This window comes from Coturnix japonica, chromosome 12, assembly GCF_054131305.1.
Source record: "Coturnix japonica strain WE chromosome 12, WE-NBRP24, whole genome shotgun sequence".
Classification (NCBI taxonomy): Eukaryota; Metazoa; Chordata; class Aves; order Galliformes; family Phasianidae; genus Coturnix; species Coturnix japonica.
The window spans coordinates 21,047,335-21,064,000 of record NC_140674.1 but is presented as its reverse complement, the minus strand read 5'-3'; the positions used below and the strand labels follow the sequence as shown (position 1 = coordinate 21,064,000).

Genomic DNA, 16,666 nt, shown 5'->3' with positions numbered 1-16,666 from the left:
AACAGATCCCAGAGCTGAAGGATCCCAAAGCTAGGGCTCTTCTAACTACTTTCAAACTAAATGCTAGTAAAAAGTATCAGCTATAATTACAAACCCTCAGAAATCTTGACTGTCACGACACAATCATCAGAGCTCTGTGACTGCACTAATAAAATCCCTCTGACATTTTACCAGTAATCTGTTTCTGTCTATCCACATCCATCACGACACATTTAAAAATCAGACTTTGTGACCACACAGTCCACACTAAGTGAGCTCAAAAACAAGTTTGGTGTGAAGAAGAATGCACTAATGTGCAAGACATCCATTTGTCAAAAACATTTGAACAGGTTTCACGATCCCTCCACAGACTGGAAGTGAGCAACTTGTTCTCAGCAACACGTGACTTAGAAAGAAGTAAAGATATACCTGCTTCATCATAGGATACAGTCAATTTTTCCAGCATTTCTCGATCAATTGATAAAATCTGCTGTTCCAGGATGGTCTGGTAAGACATCACACTGTTCTCCTTGTCCTTCTCATAGTCCTGCAGATGTTGTTTCAGGACTTCAGGCAGGCGGGACTTCACATACTCAGCTGCAGACTGTGTAGGAAAGAAACAAAGGTTTAATTAGCACTTCTTTTGAAAAGCTTCATGCATGTCCATAGCTTCATGAAGCACTATCAAATTCAACAATCCATACAACAGAATACTCTTAATACTACCAACTCCATAGTGATAAAACCAACAGGTCATTTCCCTGCCAAAATTACCCTGTGTGCCCAGGACTCCCATGGATGCAGGGATACAATAGAACAAATTTCTCGGAGCAAAAGCACAGTCCTACTCTCCAGCAGGATGCACAAGTCGTGGCTTCTCCATTAACAATGCTCTGATTGTCCATTTGAGATGTTCCATAAACAGCAAACTGAGAGACACAGAGTAACTCAAAGGGTATAACCTTGGTATCCTGAGGAATGAATGGGATTTAGGCTTTGATGCTCAGGTCGCCTTCACAGCCCTCACCATGTGCCTTGTCATTCAGTGCAGCTCTGCTAGTTTGTTACATCTCAGCTGATGAGCTCTGCCTACCTTTCGGTTCAATACAGGATAAACATGTAACGTTTCCCACCCAAACGAACATGTAAAAACAGCAGTGAAAATACGTTAGAAAAATAAACTTAATTTTCCATCAGCAGAAGGTAATGGCAGTCCAGAAGCCGTTAACCATGCTCCAATAGGAAAACATAACACAGTACAAAGTATCAAGTGAGTGAATGGAATCCCTTCACCTGATGGTTCCATAACCAGATGTGGCCAGATGTATTACACATCCACAGAGAATACTTGATTGGTCACACAGAGCAAAAATTAAGACCATAAGAAAACAGCAATTAACACAAGGTGGCATGGTTGTACCAGTGTTACAGAGCAACGTGCAGGAAACGTACAGGGCAGTAAATGAGAAGAGCATCTGCCTCTGGACAGGTGCCCACCTGCCAGCACTGCTGCTGCAGCCGCTGTGTGCTGGGAAGAGAAAAATGATAAACACAACATTGCTGCAGGCCTGGGACTGACCACAGCTCAGCAGCGTGCTCTCCTGGGTCTATATTTAGTTTTCCAAAGTCGATGGCTGGTTAAATCATAACCTTAAAATATCACTGAAGTTGTGTTCAATTTATCTGCAGGCTGAGCCATGGGAGACGAATGGAATTATTCCACAAAAACCAAACAAACTGTCCACATGAGTACAGTGTATTTAGTGTTACTGTCTAATAGCTGTTTTCTTCCAAGGGAAGGCCAAAAGACACACTGTACACTAATTATTTAGTCCACGTTCAGGCATTTTTGTGTAATGTTTGCTTTGAGAAGAGGCTTCACTCTGCAGGGGGTATTTTTGTGCTCTCCCACTGCTGCAATTCCATAGAGCAGAAAGCAGAAGAAGAGTTTATACACGTTCATTTTCCTGCGCCATCTGAGCAAATACATGAGCACCAGTGGCTGTAAACACTATCACTTCTGACCCTGAGACCTCACAACCTGAGCATAAGCCCAGAGACAGATGGATGGGAGCAGATGGGAACACAACCACGACCAAAGGCACTGGCTGCGTGGAGGCAGCCCCAGCGAGGCACCCACAGCACAGGACTTCATCACTGACATCAGGACACCACAATCCATGGAGAAATGCTGCCCAAGCACCTTTTCCTGTGATGCTCATACCCAGAGCTCCTCCTGCCATGCTGCAGGAGATGCTGCTGCACTGAGTGCTTGAAGTCATCCTCAGCAGCACTCCTGACCCAGAAGGGATACATGTGCACAACCATAGGCATTTCCAAACATATGTGCAGCAATTACTTTCCCGCTGAAGTGTTACTCTGCCAAGCAGGACACAGCCAGCCCAGAGCCCAGGGCCACAGGTAGCTGGCTCAGCCTCCAGCCTTGAAGGACAACAAGCACATGGAAGGGAAGTAAAGGTCTACACTGGTTAATCAACTTCTTTGTGAAGCTACTTCAGGAGCCAAGCGGCAGCTCGAGCAAAAAGTCTCCTTACAAGCCACATTTCACACAACAGGAGCTGAATATTTGGTGTGTGAGAAAGAGCCAACTCTGTAAGAGAAAGTCTCAGCCTCGGCCTTGGTTGCTTTACTTGTGTTCTGCAGGCTGCTGCAGCTCAACACTTCTCAAGTCTGGAATTACCAACCTGCTCAACCTGTAAAATTCAGGCTTCCATCAAAGCAAATTCATGGCTCCAGGCATTCCTGCCACCTGAAATATGTCCTCAGAGGATGAGCAGCTGCCCCGTATGTCCCACAGAGCTGTGTAAGTGGCCAAACAGCAACTGGGGACATGCAGACAGAGGGTCTGCATCCTTTGGCACACCCGTGGGCATACAAGAGGAGACCAGAGTGCTCCAGCATCAAATGTGATGATGGAGAGACCAAGTGCTAGAAGCAGATCCATGGCCCTGTGAGAAAGGAGTGCCTCAGACATCAGTGTGGGATGATGAGCACAGGTGCACATACAGCAGGTAGAGAAGCTAAGGAGATAGAACAGCTATGAGTCATAACACAGATCTCCAGCGCAAAGAATAGATGAGGACTTCCTTGCCTGAGACCTGTGCTCCTCATTGGCTGCACTGATTTACAGGGACAGGAGGGAAATTACAGATGTCTGACCTTAATACTGATGTCTGACCTTAATACTCTTGAGACAATTTGTCCTGTCCGCCTCGCTGCTGCAAGCATCCAGAGACCACAGGACAATACAGACCCACTTTAGAGAGCTGTACTGCTGGCATAGCATCTACACTGAAGGATTAAAAGCAAAATCAAGATTCTTCTGTCACATCTTTCTGCCTCTTCTTGTCACTGTGCTTGAAGGTCACAGGGTCACTACTACACAACACATCAGGAGCTGCAGGGCAAGGGCAGAGGTGCCATTATGGACAAGGGGCACCTTGCTCACCTCCTGGTTCACCCAAGGGAAGGATTTTGGAAGGAAGCACACGCATGGTCAGAATGCAATAATGAGCATGGACACAAGTGGAGACTGGAGTAAAAAATGACTTAAAACTCGCCAAGGAGGCAAGAAAAGTTTCTGCAAGTCCATTTGTAATAAGAAGAAGACAGGCAAATGTTGGTCTACAGCTCAGCAGAGTAGAAAAGCTTTTGACAGATGATGCCATAAAAGCTGAAGTGTTTGCAGTCTCATTTTGGCTACAGTATGACTGCCTTTACTTTCCTGTGTTCCAGTGGCAATTTATATCAGAGGAAGGTAACCAAAATCACAAGACAGATTAGGGAAAGAATATGTTAGGAAGTGTTTGTAAAGATCAGGGTTTTCCAGCTGGCTGGGCCAGATGAAATTAGTTCAGCTGTAGGTGGCTGACTGAAACAATTTCTTTAACAACTTCTGTCTTCGATAATACACAGAGGACAGTGAGACACTATTTGGGAAGGGCAAATGCAGGGGCTACTTTTAAAATAGTATAAAGGAAGAGAAGCGGAATAACAGAGTAAGCAGTTTAACTTCGGTGCCTAAAAGTGGAATAAAAGATCAAGTGATCTCTATTATGAGCAGGCAGCAAGAACTGTAAGGCGCAGCCAACAAAGTGCTTCTCTCAGGGCATGCAGGGATGCAGTAACTTGGTTCCCATTATTTCCCATTATTTCAAAAAAGTACACTACAAAAATACATTCTAAATAGATGTTTATATACATGAACCCAGATTGCTGGGATAAAGAAACAACACCTCAAGGAAATGAAGGCTCCCAGGTCAATCTACCTGTGTGCGCTGCCCTCTGGCACACAGCAGCCTCTGCTGCCGGGGCCAACCAGGAGAGCTCCACCAGCACATTCCTGGTGCCGTGCTCAAGTACATTTATTCCCACTTCACTGTAGTTACAGAACAAGCTGCATAGACCTGAACCTTTAAGAGGTGTTCCTTGACATCTCAGTGCCCTGCTGGGAGCTGACTGTACCCAGAAATGGTTATAGAACACTCTTTGGATCCCTGCCTCGATGAGAGCTTCGCTCAGGCTGATGCTGCTCCTTCATCAGCAGGAACCACAAATAACTCCCCTGAAGTCAGTGGAATTTTGCTATGCCAAACCCCTTGGACAAAGGACGTGAGTCTATTAATAGTTATTCAGAAGGAAAACAGGATAGCAAAACATAATCTACTCTCAAGGGGATAATGCAAGGTCTACAAATGGCAATGGGATGAACATCTTGCCCTCTGCAGCAAGGAACTATTTCAAGAACAGAGAAGTCAAAAAACTCATTAGCAGTGTTTTCCCATATAAACTTCTGGTGTCCTTAGCCCACTGTATCTATTAAAAAGAATCCTTTTTTCCCCCTCAAAAATAACTATTCAAGCCAATAACTTGTTATTAATCAGTGAGTGTCCCAGGAAAGCCAAGCCCAGAGTTTAACCAAGGCTGGTAGCAAAAGCACGATGTCAGAAATGCTTGCAGGACTCAGGAACGCTCCCTGAGGACTTTCAACAACACTACAAACACCACTGGTATTTTGCAATCCATGCACAATTTACTTCCATAGCAGGAAAAATATTAGCCTGGCAAACATCTTTAGTCAATCAGAGGCTGTATAATCATGAGAAAATTAACCTGATTCCAAGGAGATGCATAAAGTTCAAATTAGCATTCACACTGGATTGTCAGAGATATATTTAATCTATAATTACAGTAATCCACAGCTGCTTCGACTGTAGAAAATAACGAATTGCCCAGTGAGAACCGGTGCCCATGAAATGGAAAGCAAAGGCCATCTGGTGTGGAGCTTCCTCTGGTTTTGTGCTTTGAGCACAGAGAGCCTGATCTCCTCTGACACAGCCTATATGTGATTTATGGCTGCAAGCCCTCCAAGCAGCCATATCACCAAACAGAAGGAATAAAAATACAAATGATAAATGGTGATGATTTATGGCTTTACATTATGGATTTGAGTCTCTTTCCTAAGACAGCACTTGTCACTCACTTCTGAAACAGACTTATTTAAATGTCCTGGAATGAGAAGCAAGTAAGTCAACAAAATTTGTAATGTAAAAATTACACGCTGTGCTTTGCCTCCCACTCCCCGCTCCGTCAGTCACATAAGAATGTGCTCCCTTACACTGAGCAAGCACTTGAGTGCCAGCATGGGGCTCATTATTCTAGAGCATGGATCAGAAGAGGTGAGAGTAAAGGCAAAACCATCATTTTCAATCTTCCACTCAGGGAAGGGACAGCAAAATACTTGAATAATTCATTTTTTAATAAATAATTTTAATTAATTAAAATTACCCAGAAGTGCTGCATCTGATAGAGTCAAGCAGTCACTCATGCGACAGACAAGGAAAGGAACTGAGCGCAGAGACTGACCTGTCAGAGATGACACTGTAATTGGCAGAGCTACAAGGGTTGCTTCAGAATCTGGGCGTCTAATTAAAAGATTTATTCTATCAAATCAAGAGGGAGCATCATGATTATCTTGTCTGACATCTTGAAGCAGAAGGACCATAGAACTTCCTTCTCATTGCTTGAATAAGCCATTTAGAAAAATTTTCTACTCTGAAACAGAGAGTCTCCTATTGCCCTTGGAAGTTAATTGTCCTTAATGTTAGAGGATAATTTCTCATAGCAAAGAAAATGTTCGCATTACTTCCAGTCCGAATCTACTATTATCTATGACTTTCCAGCACTGAATCGAGTAAAATGTCTGCTCACCTACCTTCCCTTTTCTCATGTAAATACATGCAAATTGATCAAATCACCCCATTATCTTCTCATTGATAACCTAAATAGATGGAGCTCATTGAATAGCACATGATTAGATGTCAAGTTACTGTGCAGGCTTCCCAATCTTTTTGAGCATTCCTGGTCCCTTCCGTTAGCTGCAGTTCCTCAGGTCTTCCTGTAATGCTACTGGGACCTGAGACCACGCCATGTTAAAGTGCAACACCAAACCACCCCTTCAATGCCCATGTGCAGAACATTTCTTGCTCTCCATTGCCATGATATCTCATCCTTGGTGCAAGCACCCTTCAGCCTTCTGCTGTATTAACTCCACAGCCTTACAACCTACTGTAATGAAAGGCGTGCTCTGTTCATGCTTTCACCAAGCAAATGTATCCAATTACTCTGGATTTTCAATTGACCTTCATTATTTATCACTTTCCCAATCTTTGATACAACTATTACACCCCAATCATACAAGAGCCAGGAGGGCTTTCCTTATGAATAGACCTACTCAACAATGTCTGTTCAAAATTGCCATGAAGCCTATCACATAATCACTTTAATATATGCTGTGTTGATTGGAAAGTATTCAAAGCAGCAAATACATCAGATCAGAATACATGCCCTGCTTGTATGTTTTGGTTAACCATCATTATCACTGTTATTATCAATGAACACAATGAGGTGTCACCGTGGAGGGGAATCTTATCCCCAAGGAAATGATGTACACACTCCTAGATGAACAGAGACACAGACTGAGGGGCAGAGGCTGCTCCTCCTGGTGGATGTGCTCCCCTTGGGGGGACCCAGACATGCTGGGGAATGGGCCAGCACAAATCTCATGGAGTTCAGCAGAGCTGGGATGGTTTTGTCCACCCATGTGCACAAACACAAATGATGGAGCCAGATTCCTCTCTGCTGCACACAGCGAATGGCGCAAACCAAACTACAGGAATTCTACCTAACTGCCAGAAACACACGGCTGCCTCCAGCCTCAGCCTCTTTGATATGCAGTGAAACCTTCCCAGGAAGGTGAGGGTGATGCTCCACCTGGGTTTATTCCAGGTCTTTAGACAACTGCATATGTGCACAAAAAAAAAAAAAAAGAAAGAAAAAGCTTCAGTAAATACATTAAGAATGATGAGAATAAGCAGTTACTACCCTAATAAAAGCAAATGCATTAGCACTTAAATTGCACATGCACGGATACAAATTCTGAATCCTAATTGTGCTGGGAAGCCCATTATTATTCATGTTCTTTTTAGGAGAAGAATTAAGATTAGTAGGTAAATTAAACTGAAAATTACCACAGTCAAAGCCTTAATTTTATAATACTCCGGGTAGATTTAACTAATAAGTAACTGAAGCTTATTGTACAGATGATGTATTTCAAAAGTCCTGGAAGACACACAAACAGACAAACAATAATCACGACTTCCACGTCCACTTGGCCATAAGAGACATCACAGTTTGGCACACGAGACTCATATCTGTACTTACCAACAGACATCATTTAGCTAATGGAACAAAGAAAGAATGCTTGAGTTAATTATTAAAAATGAAGTATGAATGTCCCAAATCAACTGATAATGGTTATCAGTACTAATGGAGGAGTAACCAAATATCAAATTAGGAAACAATTAAAAAAAAAAAAGTTTAAAAGTGCATGAAAATACTTGTCCTCCATCATTTCATACTGCAGCAAAATCTGAGTCCCAAACTACAAGTTATGGTCAGAAGGTCAGGAGTGATTACCAAACTCCTCATAGGGCACACTGGGCACCAAATGTTGCTTTGTACAGAGAAATACTGCATGTTGTGTTGTACTGAGCTCAACGAGTCCAACAAAGAAGGGAAAAAGCCCCACCAGTTTTGCAAAACAAATGCAACTCCATGCAGCCCCTGAGAAAATGATATTTAAAGCTCAGGGACTGTAACCTTGTATCAGTACAGCTATTTAAATGCCTTACAGGTATTTCTGTGCAGATGCTTTTGCAAATAGCAGTAGGATGTAAGAAGGTTAACAAAGAATCAGGTTTTTACCAAAAGCCTCCCATTCTGTTACATGCATTTGAGAAGTGTATTTATAACCTATTAGACACGATTAAATAGCAAGAAGCTTTCTTCTTTCTTTGACGTTGTTCTCCCTCTCCAGGCAAAGGGAGAGTGAGTGTAGTGGAATATTTCAATCTAAATGGTCTCTCCTGATTTAAAGACATCACTTTCTGCCAAGCAGAAATCATCACAAGAATTAGAAAGATTCAGCCTGGGCTGAAACACTCTCAGAATTAGTTCATTACGCAGGAGACTGAGAAGATTCTATTTTTACTTGCTTATCGTTTTACCAAAATCCAACCATCTGGTCTGAAATTTATTATCTATTTGAGATTCTTACTCAAAAAAAAAAAAAAAAAAAAAAAAAAAAAAAAGTAGTCTATGCAATTCAATTGAACTACAGAATGAAATTAAGGAACAAAATGCTGCTTTTCCCACTGCAGAAGTCAAGTTTGGGACTCTGGCCATGACCCCCAGCCAAGTCCTGCCCTGGTAAAGCTTTCACTACATTGGATATGCCTAACACTGGAAGCAATGCTCAGGCTTTCCTTTAGGTCTCCATATCTTCTATGAGTTATGAAAATCCTGTATTAAGAACCACGTGTATAATTAGCCCCATGCTACATCCAATGCTGCAAAAAGAGATAAGAATCAAGATAAATGGCTTCATTGTGGAAAAAATGCATTTGAAGTCGCAGAGCCCAAGGGTTAATCTGAGCTCTGTGGCTGCGCTGTGCTGCATCATTTACTCGGAGGAACCCGGAGATTAATGAATAGATGACAAAACCACAATTGGTTCCAGCCCCGCTCACTGTGTCCCACTGCCTTTCAAAAGCTGTGACAAACAGTGCACACAAACAGTTAACGGGGAAAATGTGCCCATGTCCTTCTTTAAACGATTTACCACGGGCGCCTGATGACATTTTCCTTTAGCCATGTATATGGAAATTGAAATTTGTGAAGATAATGACTTTGAGACTCAATGAGCTCTGTTTAAATGCAATTATGGTTCTTTTGCTTAGGTTCTCTCCTCACTTCAGATCTGAAAAGGCCACTGTATTGACCCGTGTTGCAAATAATGAGCACAGTGCTAGCTAGGAAAGTGCTGCATTCACAGTTTGTGTAAAACTAATCCAACACCATTCCAGAATAGAAGGGACTTTTGTCTGCCCTCTGTATGTGCTGGTGTAATAGCAGGCTGCCAGGAGGAGCGCTGCTTTTGCCCGTTGTGTGGGAGGCAAGGAGTTGAAACACAAGATCATGGCACAACACACCCTTAAAAAGGGTAACTGTGGTCCTAAATGCATGAATAGAACCGTAACATTTGAGTGTGGCAGTTTATTATGGAACTGTTAATGGGAAGCAGTGTCCAACAAGAGAAAGCCAGGTCAGACATTAGAACAAGGATGCACAGATGTGCCTCCACCTCCTTACTGACAAAGAGATTGGGCTGCAGCCCCCATTACTAAACAGAGGATAAATAAGAGACATTTTTAGATCAATCAGTAGCTGGTGAGAAAATGAACAGCTTTAGCCGACCCTCCACCCAATCCACGCTGCTACAGAAGGTGTCTCCATCCTGGGGTTCTTCTGTTTTGTTTGCAGCTTTGTCTCCCAAGTTATGGACTTACAAAATTCATGAAAATTAAAACGCCCTCTTGAGTATGAAAACACAAACCTTCCAGAGTGGAAAGAATGAACAGGGAGCAGTTACATAAAACACGTAATTAAATGACACCAGCTCAGAGACAGAACTCCATTAAATAGAAGAGCAGCCAACTGCAATCTATAAATAAGGTTCCCATTGCATGTTCATCTTGTAGTGCCATTTCACTACACAAGCCCTGAAAGGAGCATCCATGAGAGAAAGAACGGCAAAAATGTGGCCCCCAGGTAAGACAAACACAAGTGCCTGGATGGTGTTATTTCTTCTCTCTAAAGATGCATGCAGCTAAAGAACCAACAGGTTCTCTTGGCTGTGTGAGAAGCTCTCCTGGGCTTACTGAGTCCAAGAGCCTGGAGGCACACAGGGAAAATACAGAGAAAAGAGGCAGACATAGGAAAAAAGAGCAAATGACATGAATTAGTGGGTGAAAAGTAAGTAATGAGGAATGAAGTTAGGGAAAGGAAAGGTGAAACCCAAGCCAGGGAAATAAAAGTTACAGTTTAAATGGCAGCCTCTTGGAACACAATCTAATTAAATATGATAGTACACAGTAACACTGTTTCTCTGGCTCGTTAGGACAAGGGGTTGCAAATAGCACTTAGTAACAAAGCAGAAGGTCAAGCTGATGTCGGGCAGTTGTCATCACTGGGATGAGGCAAGGGATGAGCAATGGCATTACTCAGCCAAACAGGCTGCTGCTGAAACCAGAGGGCTTGTGCAACCCCCTTTGTGTGCATTGCTCGCATGAATGTAAAGATGTTGATGAATGAAGACAACAAAAAGTCTCCAAAAAGCAAATACACACGGGCAAAAAGAATGACTTCACAATACGCTGACTATCAAGTGTGACTGAAAAGCACAGTGCTGAGATCCGCTCTGCAGGACACACACTGGGTCTCCACTGGCCCCAGTCACACACACACGCTCTCAGCCTTGGAATTACATGAAAGCATGTGTTGCAGTCACTCCTTAGCAGTTTTTATACCTTCATACACCATCTGCACCTAAACTGAGTCATTTTGGAAGCATCAGACTTGGAACTGCAGTCATCACTAGGTTTATTGCCACACCGAAATCAAGACAGATACATCATGAAGCGAGACGGATGAAATGTTTAAACAGCTCCTTTTGGTTACTGCTTCACTTTGCAATTTCTCACTGCTTTTAAGAGCAGCCACAGCGCGGATTAAATGTCCACGATACCACACTAAAAAAACTTCAAAGGCGCAACTGGAAGTTATTCTGCTCTTGCATTAGAACCTCCTTGAGAAAGCTCCTGGTCTGAAGAGATAACACGGCACAGCTTTGATTTTAAGCCTTTTGTATTGCTCAGCATGTTTGTGTATTAAAGTGACACAGCCTGAAGTTTTCAGATTTCACAGCGAGCCTCGAGACGACAAAAAGCCCATACCTTGTATCTGCACTACATAGCAAGGCCACTTCTGTAACAGCACTCAATATTTTGGAGACTTCCCAAATATATTCAACCTTCTAACTTCCAGGAAATTAAACCGAAATTAAATAAACCTAAGCCAATGTTTCTAAAGAAAAATAGGTTTGCAACTTGCCCACTTGCAGTGAAGTCCTCTTGCAAGGCGCTTTACGTGCATCCTGCCATCATCCGATCACCAACAGCTGTGCATCCTTTACACTGCCAAGCATTCATCATCCTGCAGGTCCCGTCCTTTCAGTCCCCCAGCACACAATGCATCTTGTGAGGAGAATGCTATTGCTCTGATTTTTATCAAGAGCAACAGCAGAGTATAACGTGGCAGTTCCCCACGAAGCAGATTAACAAGCTAACAAGTGGCTTATCTCACAGCCTTCCCTTTCACAGCCCCATGCAGTACCTGCCTCTTGTGAATAAATTACGTGTGCTTGATTCAGTGAGCTGCCAGCCTCTGAGGCACAGAGCTGGAAGTTGGGGAGTTCAAGATTATTTTCTCAGCAAAAAGGGCTGGTAGCAAATCTTTCCTTTGCAGTCACTCACTGTTTGATTTATAAGTTTCTGTAGTTACTACATTGTTTTTACCCCACACTCTCAGGCACTCAATCTCCTTGCCAAGGCCTTCTGGCAAGACATGGTGCTCTGAATTTAAAGCTGGTGCCATGTCCTAACTTCACAATTTCTTCCCCAACATGGAGCTCTCCCGTGTTTCCTTCTACCCCTCTTCACCCCCTGCACTCTGCTGCACATGACCCATTCTCCACTCTGGTTTTTGCCATGCCATAAGCCCAAGGATGACACAATAGCCCTGAGTGTGGCACCTACAGATCTATGGGCTCTGCAAATAGAGCCGGGCCTTAGACAGGGGCACATGCTGAGTTCTGTCAGTGTTGTCTGGTCCTGCAATGCAATTCCATGCTGCCATACTTCTCCCTCCTTGTGAAATAAACAGGTCCTCCCCCTGAAGAACACTGGTATTAAACCTGCATGCTCCTCATACTGAGACCTTACATCCCAGCTTGCACCATAGCTGATACAGCTTACAGCAAGGAAACTATACGCAGATTGCACAGCAGAAGCAGATTTGCTGGGAGGTGTGAACAAGCAGATGTGCTTCAAGGTAAGATTTCAAAACATGAAGGTGTTATGAAAGAAAACAGAGCCTAACACAGCAGACAAGTGGGATGGCTGGGGTGTCTCTGAGTGAAGGCAGCAGTGATGCCCACCAGCACAACTCCAGGCACTCCTTCCATCCGCAAGGCTGTCAGCAATGTTACAACGCTGGCAGGATTTCCTGCTTGAGATCTTGGCCTGCTTGAACGGCGCTCTTTTTTCCCCGCTGCTAATTATTCCATCTGGATCCTTTTCACAGTGTTACTCCCATCCCACCTGTTATTTTCCATGAGCATTTCATAATGCTTGTCCAAAGTAAGGAGCACGGATAAGTCTCACTCCAACACTAAACCGGCTGTAAGCTTCATGCTGATGACTTGCCAATCTTCCTGGACTCTCTAGAGCTTTCTGAACTAAAATAGAAGTCAGATAGATTCAGCATTTACCTAGGGATATTCACACAGTGCTGCAAGATAACACAGTGTCAGAACAGCTCTTAATCCTCTCCCAGAAATGCTCCTCTTCCCCAGAAGACAGAACGCTGGCATTCCTCACGCAAACAACCTTTGCCTTGGCTCTGCCTCCTGCATTCAATGGCTGAATTGAGCCCTCTCAGCACACCAGAAAACTGCAGCCTGTTTTAAACCCACCTCGGTAACGTGTTCCTTGTTGTAGGATATGACAGCAAGGTTACAGGGCAATGGCAGGAATGGCTTTGTTTTGAGCAGAAGCACATAGTAATGGGATGAACCAGGGTAAAATCTAAGCAGAAAAGCAATGTTGAAAAATGTGCTACTTGGAGTGTCTTAACAGGTTAGGACAGAAATGTGAGCAAGTAATTTTGAGCAGGAAGCTGTTGGAGTTGGTGCTTTGTGCTCCTGAATGTGGGCTGCTCCTTGGTGATTGACACTGAGACAGACTTGGAGGCATAAGCAAAATCGGAAAGAATCCCAGTGCTCTGAGCACGGCTGGAATACACGTGCCAACAGTGAGCAAAAAAGGGAACGAATCAGAACTGAGAAGGTTGTGGGTGTGAAACTGATCTAAATAGAGAAAAGTGAAATGCCAAGAGGAAGCACTAGGGGTAAAACCTGGCAATCACAGAGAAACCCCTTTGGGAGGCAGTAGGTTGGGATGGTGAGAAATGAGATGGAGAGAAATGAGATTGCTTCAGGTGAGAGGAGGAATCGGGAGGGAGGCCCAGCCTCCATAAAGCTTGTGATATAGAGGAGAAATGTAAGAGACAAGGTGGAAGGCAGTTTAGGTAGAGAAGTCAGAACTACCCTTGGTGAATCAGAGCACAGTGTAACTGCCCCAGCACTGCCACACCACCCTTCTCAACACTCAGCATAGACTGTTGCACCACCTTGTGCTGAGATGGGCATGCAAAGACCAACCCAGAGCCCACACTTTATACATTTCGTTTCTTCAAGGAGAAGGCAAATCGCAGGTTAGAAGCAGGAGTGCTGCTCATTTCTGGAGTTAACTTCTGCAGCAAATCCCCAGCTTTTAGTATCAGTCACAGAGAGAACCCGAAGTCTGCTGGTCCCCTCCAGGAACACCTCACTGGCTGGGGATGAGCTCTGATGGGAGCACCGAGCTGGGCTTCACTTGGAAAGAAACCTGCAGCTGAAGGCAGTGAGCTGCCAAGCCCAGAGCCAACACATCCCTCAGCGTGTGCCAGCTCAGGAGTTCAGACCAGATTAGTTTGCCTTGCCTGGCCTTTTGATTAAATCTTGGCTATTTTTAATCTCCTGCAAAATAAATATTAAGAATGAAACTCACCTTAAAGAGCTGCAGCTACTTACATGTAAAAACCAAGATATTCTAGAATGACAATGCATGAATTTGAGAGCAAATTAATCTGATGAACTACAAGAAGCTCTCCAAAATGTCAGAACAAGGCATGCAAACAAAAACGCCCAAGAAAACTTAAATCAGAGCTGCTTCTGACCTTCTCCATTTCTGATGTCCACAAACCCCTTTGCTTTACGGTGAGATGCAGTCATTTCAAAACCAGCATTTTAATGAACCGCTAAATCAAACCTATGAGAGCAAAGCCCACAAGCAATGCTGGACGTTTCCTGACTCTGAAATTGTTGTGCTTTTTTTGTTTGAAACGTTTTCCAAAGCTTTGTAGTAAGCTCCATGTGGGAAATAAGAAAGAAATTAAAAGGGATAAACGAATTCAAATACAGCATTTTGTAGTGAATGTTGTCGCTTGATGCAATTCAGATGGATTATATTTTTAAAGAACTACAGATTAAATTGACATCACTGATGAGTTACACTGCCACAAAATAACAGGAAATCTTCCATCCTAACAATCGAAAACATAAAGGAACAAAATGGAATTGGGCTTCATTTTATTCCACTGGATAAAAAGCTGTTTTACAAGGAAATCCTTCATCACCTACAACCGTACTGAGGTGTCTGGAGATCCTCTATGTGAATATAGTGGATTTCTCTTCCATGAAGGTTATTTTGGTCACATTCAAGTCTTGCATATACATGAGAACTACAGGCCATTTCTTTGTAATGCTGCAATCTTTACCCAGCTATTTTTATTTCTCATTGCCATGCTGTTGCCCTTGGCCTCTTTGCACAGCTTTCCCACTTGTTTTACTCCCCAACTCTCCGTTATTTGGCACACTTCTCTAGAGCATCCAGCTTAATTCTCCTTAAACTGCTTAATTCTTTTAAGAATTATGGTCTCTACCTTTCAGCATAGCCCAGGTGCTCTGATAGATCTAGGGCATTACATAAAATATATTGTGTCAAGCAAGAAAGCTGGTAAAATACTTCCATAATTAGGTTTTCAAGAAATACTCCTGCTTTCATTTAAAAACCAAGGTAGAAGCTCATTCATTGAAATAACGTCTCTCTCTGCTTTAACATCACATACTTTTAGTAATGAAATCAATTACAAGAGAAACCCGAGCTCTGTTCTTCACTTCCCAATCACTGCCAAAGTAACAGGCGGATTGTTTCTTGTTTCTAACGCTTACTTCAACTTTGAAAGGGACCTAATAAAATAATTTCCATGCAGCTCTACCTGAGCGATGAAATATTCATCTACAAAATGACTCGAGGTAGAAATATGACAGGGAATTCAGGGTAAATTACATCTTTAGCAGTTGGCTCTCCAGCAGTTCTGTGACTGTTCTCCTTTTCATTAAAGGTGTTTAACACAGAAACAAATGTCAGATTTGGCATTTTTAATTTTTAATAAAACACCACATGTTGAAGAGTCATAAAGAAGGCAAACAAAAGCTTCCCTTGATGTAGTAGGCACAGTCAGAAAACCTCTTGTAATTGAAGAAATCACGGCCATCTACAAAGAAACGATTGGAACACAACAAAATATTTTACTTATTCCTAACTCTCAGTAAAGTGGAACCAACCTCACTGTACCACGTGTAACAAAACAGACCAATTAAAATTCAATTTGGGGGTAATTTATACATGGCTTCTAAACAAGGCTTTTAAAGAATCTCATTTTGGATGGAATGACTTTACGAGGAATAGCACAGTAATTATGGGTAGTGTAATTTAATTAATTGTTTCTTAACTGCGTGCATGCAAGCTGTTGCAGCTAGGTAGAGAGCTGCAGGAAGAGAAAGCAGCTCATCACCCACTGCATTCAAATGGTTGGGTAGAAAATGCTTTATAAAAAGATTTCATAAACCCCTGAAGTTACAGATTTGTTGTCAACAAGGAAGCAACACAAAACACTTTTAGTACCAACATCCTATCCAGGGCTTTGTTCATAGGTTTATTTTAGATGAGGGGAAAATTTTACAAGGTTTCCCTTTGATGTACCCCTTCTAGCATGATCCTTGCCTTGGGAATGAAGCTCAAAGAAGAAATGAACAGGATGTTTGTACATTTTGTGTCTGAAAATGGATTTACTGCGTCCTGGAACAACCAGCAGAGCGTGATGTTCAAAACACATGCTTTCAGGGCAGCTGCCAGAGCAGAAGCTGGAAGAGCATTCAACAACTGACCGAGGAAAACCTTCCTGGTCCCAAATACACTCTCGGCAGCTTTTCAGTCTCACCAACATCCGTGGTTTTCCTGTCTTGGGAAACTGTTGATGGAACATGCACTACTTATGCTAAAAAAACATGTCTCGTTGATATAAGCCAGGAAAAAAGAAAGAA

The 16,666-nt window shown here is 42.9% G+C and overlaps 1 protein-coding gene across 3 annotated transcripts in view; it reads right to left on the bottom strand.

The window, feature by feature from the left end:
• PPM1L (protein phosphatase, Mg2+/Mn2+ dependent 1L) overlaps positions 1 to 16,666 on the bottom strand; it is an 81,035-nt gene that overhangs the window by 24,277 nt on the left and 40,092 nt on the right. For 2 of the 3 annotated variants that reach the window (XM_015872084.3, XM_085513370.1), the window contains exon 2: positions 409 to 583. In XM_015872084.3, the coding sequence (XP_015727570.1) occupies positions 409 to 583 (175 nt within the window). Of the gene's footprint in view, positions 1 to 408; positions 584 to 11,515; positions 11,730 to 16,666 lie in introns of those variants that run through there. The other variant, XM_085513371.1, reaches the window with a different exon arrangement.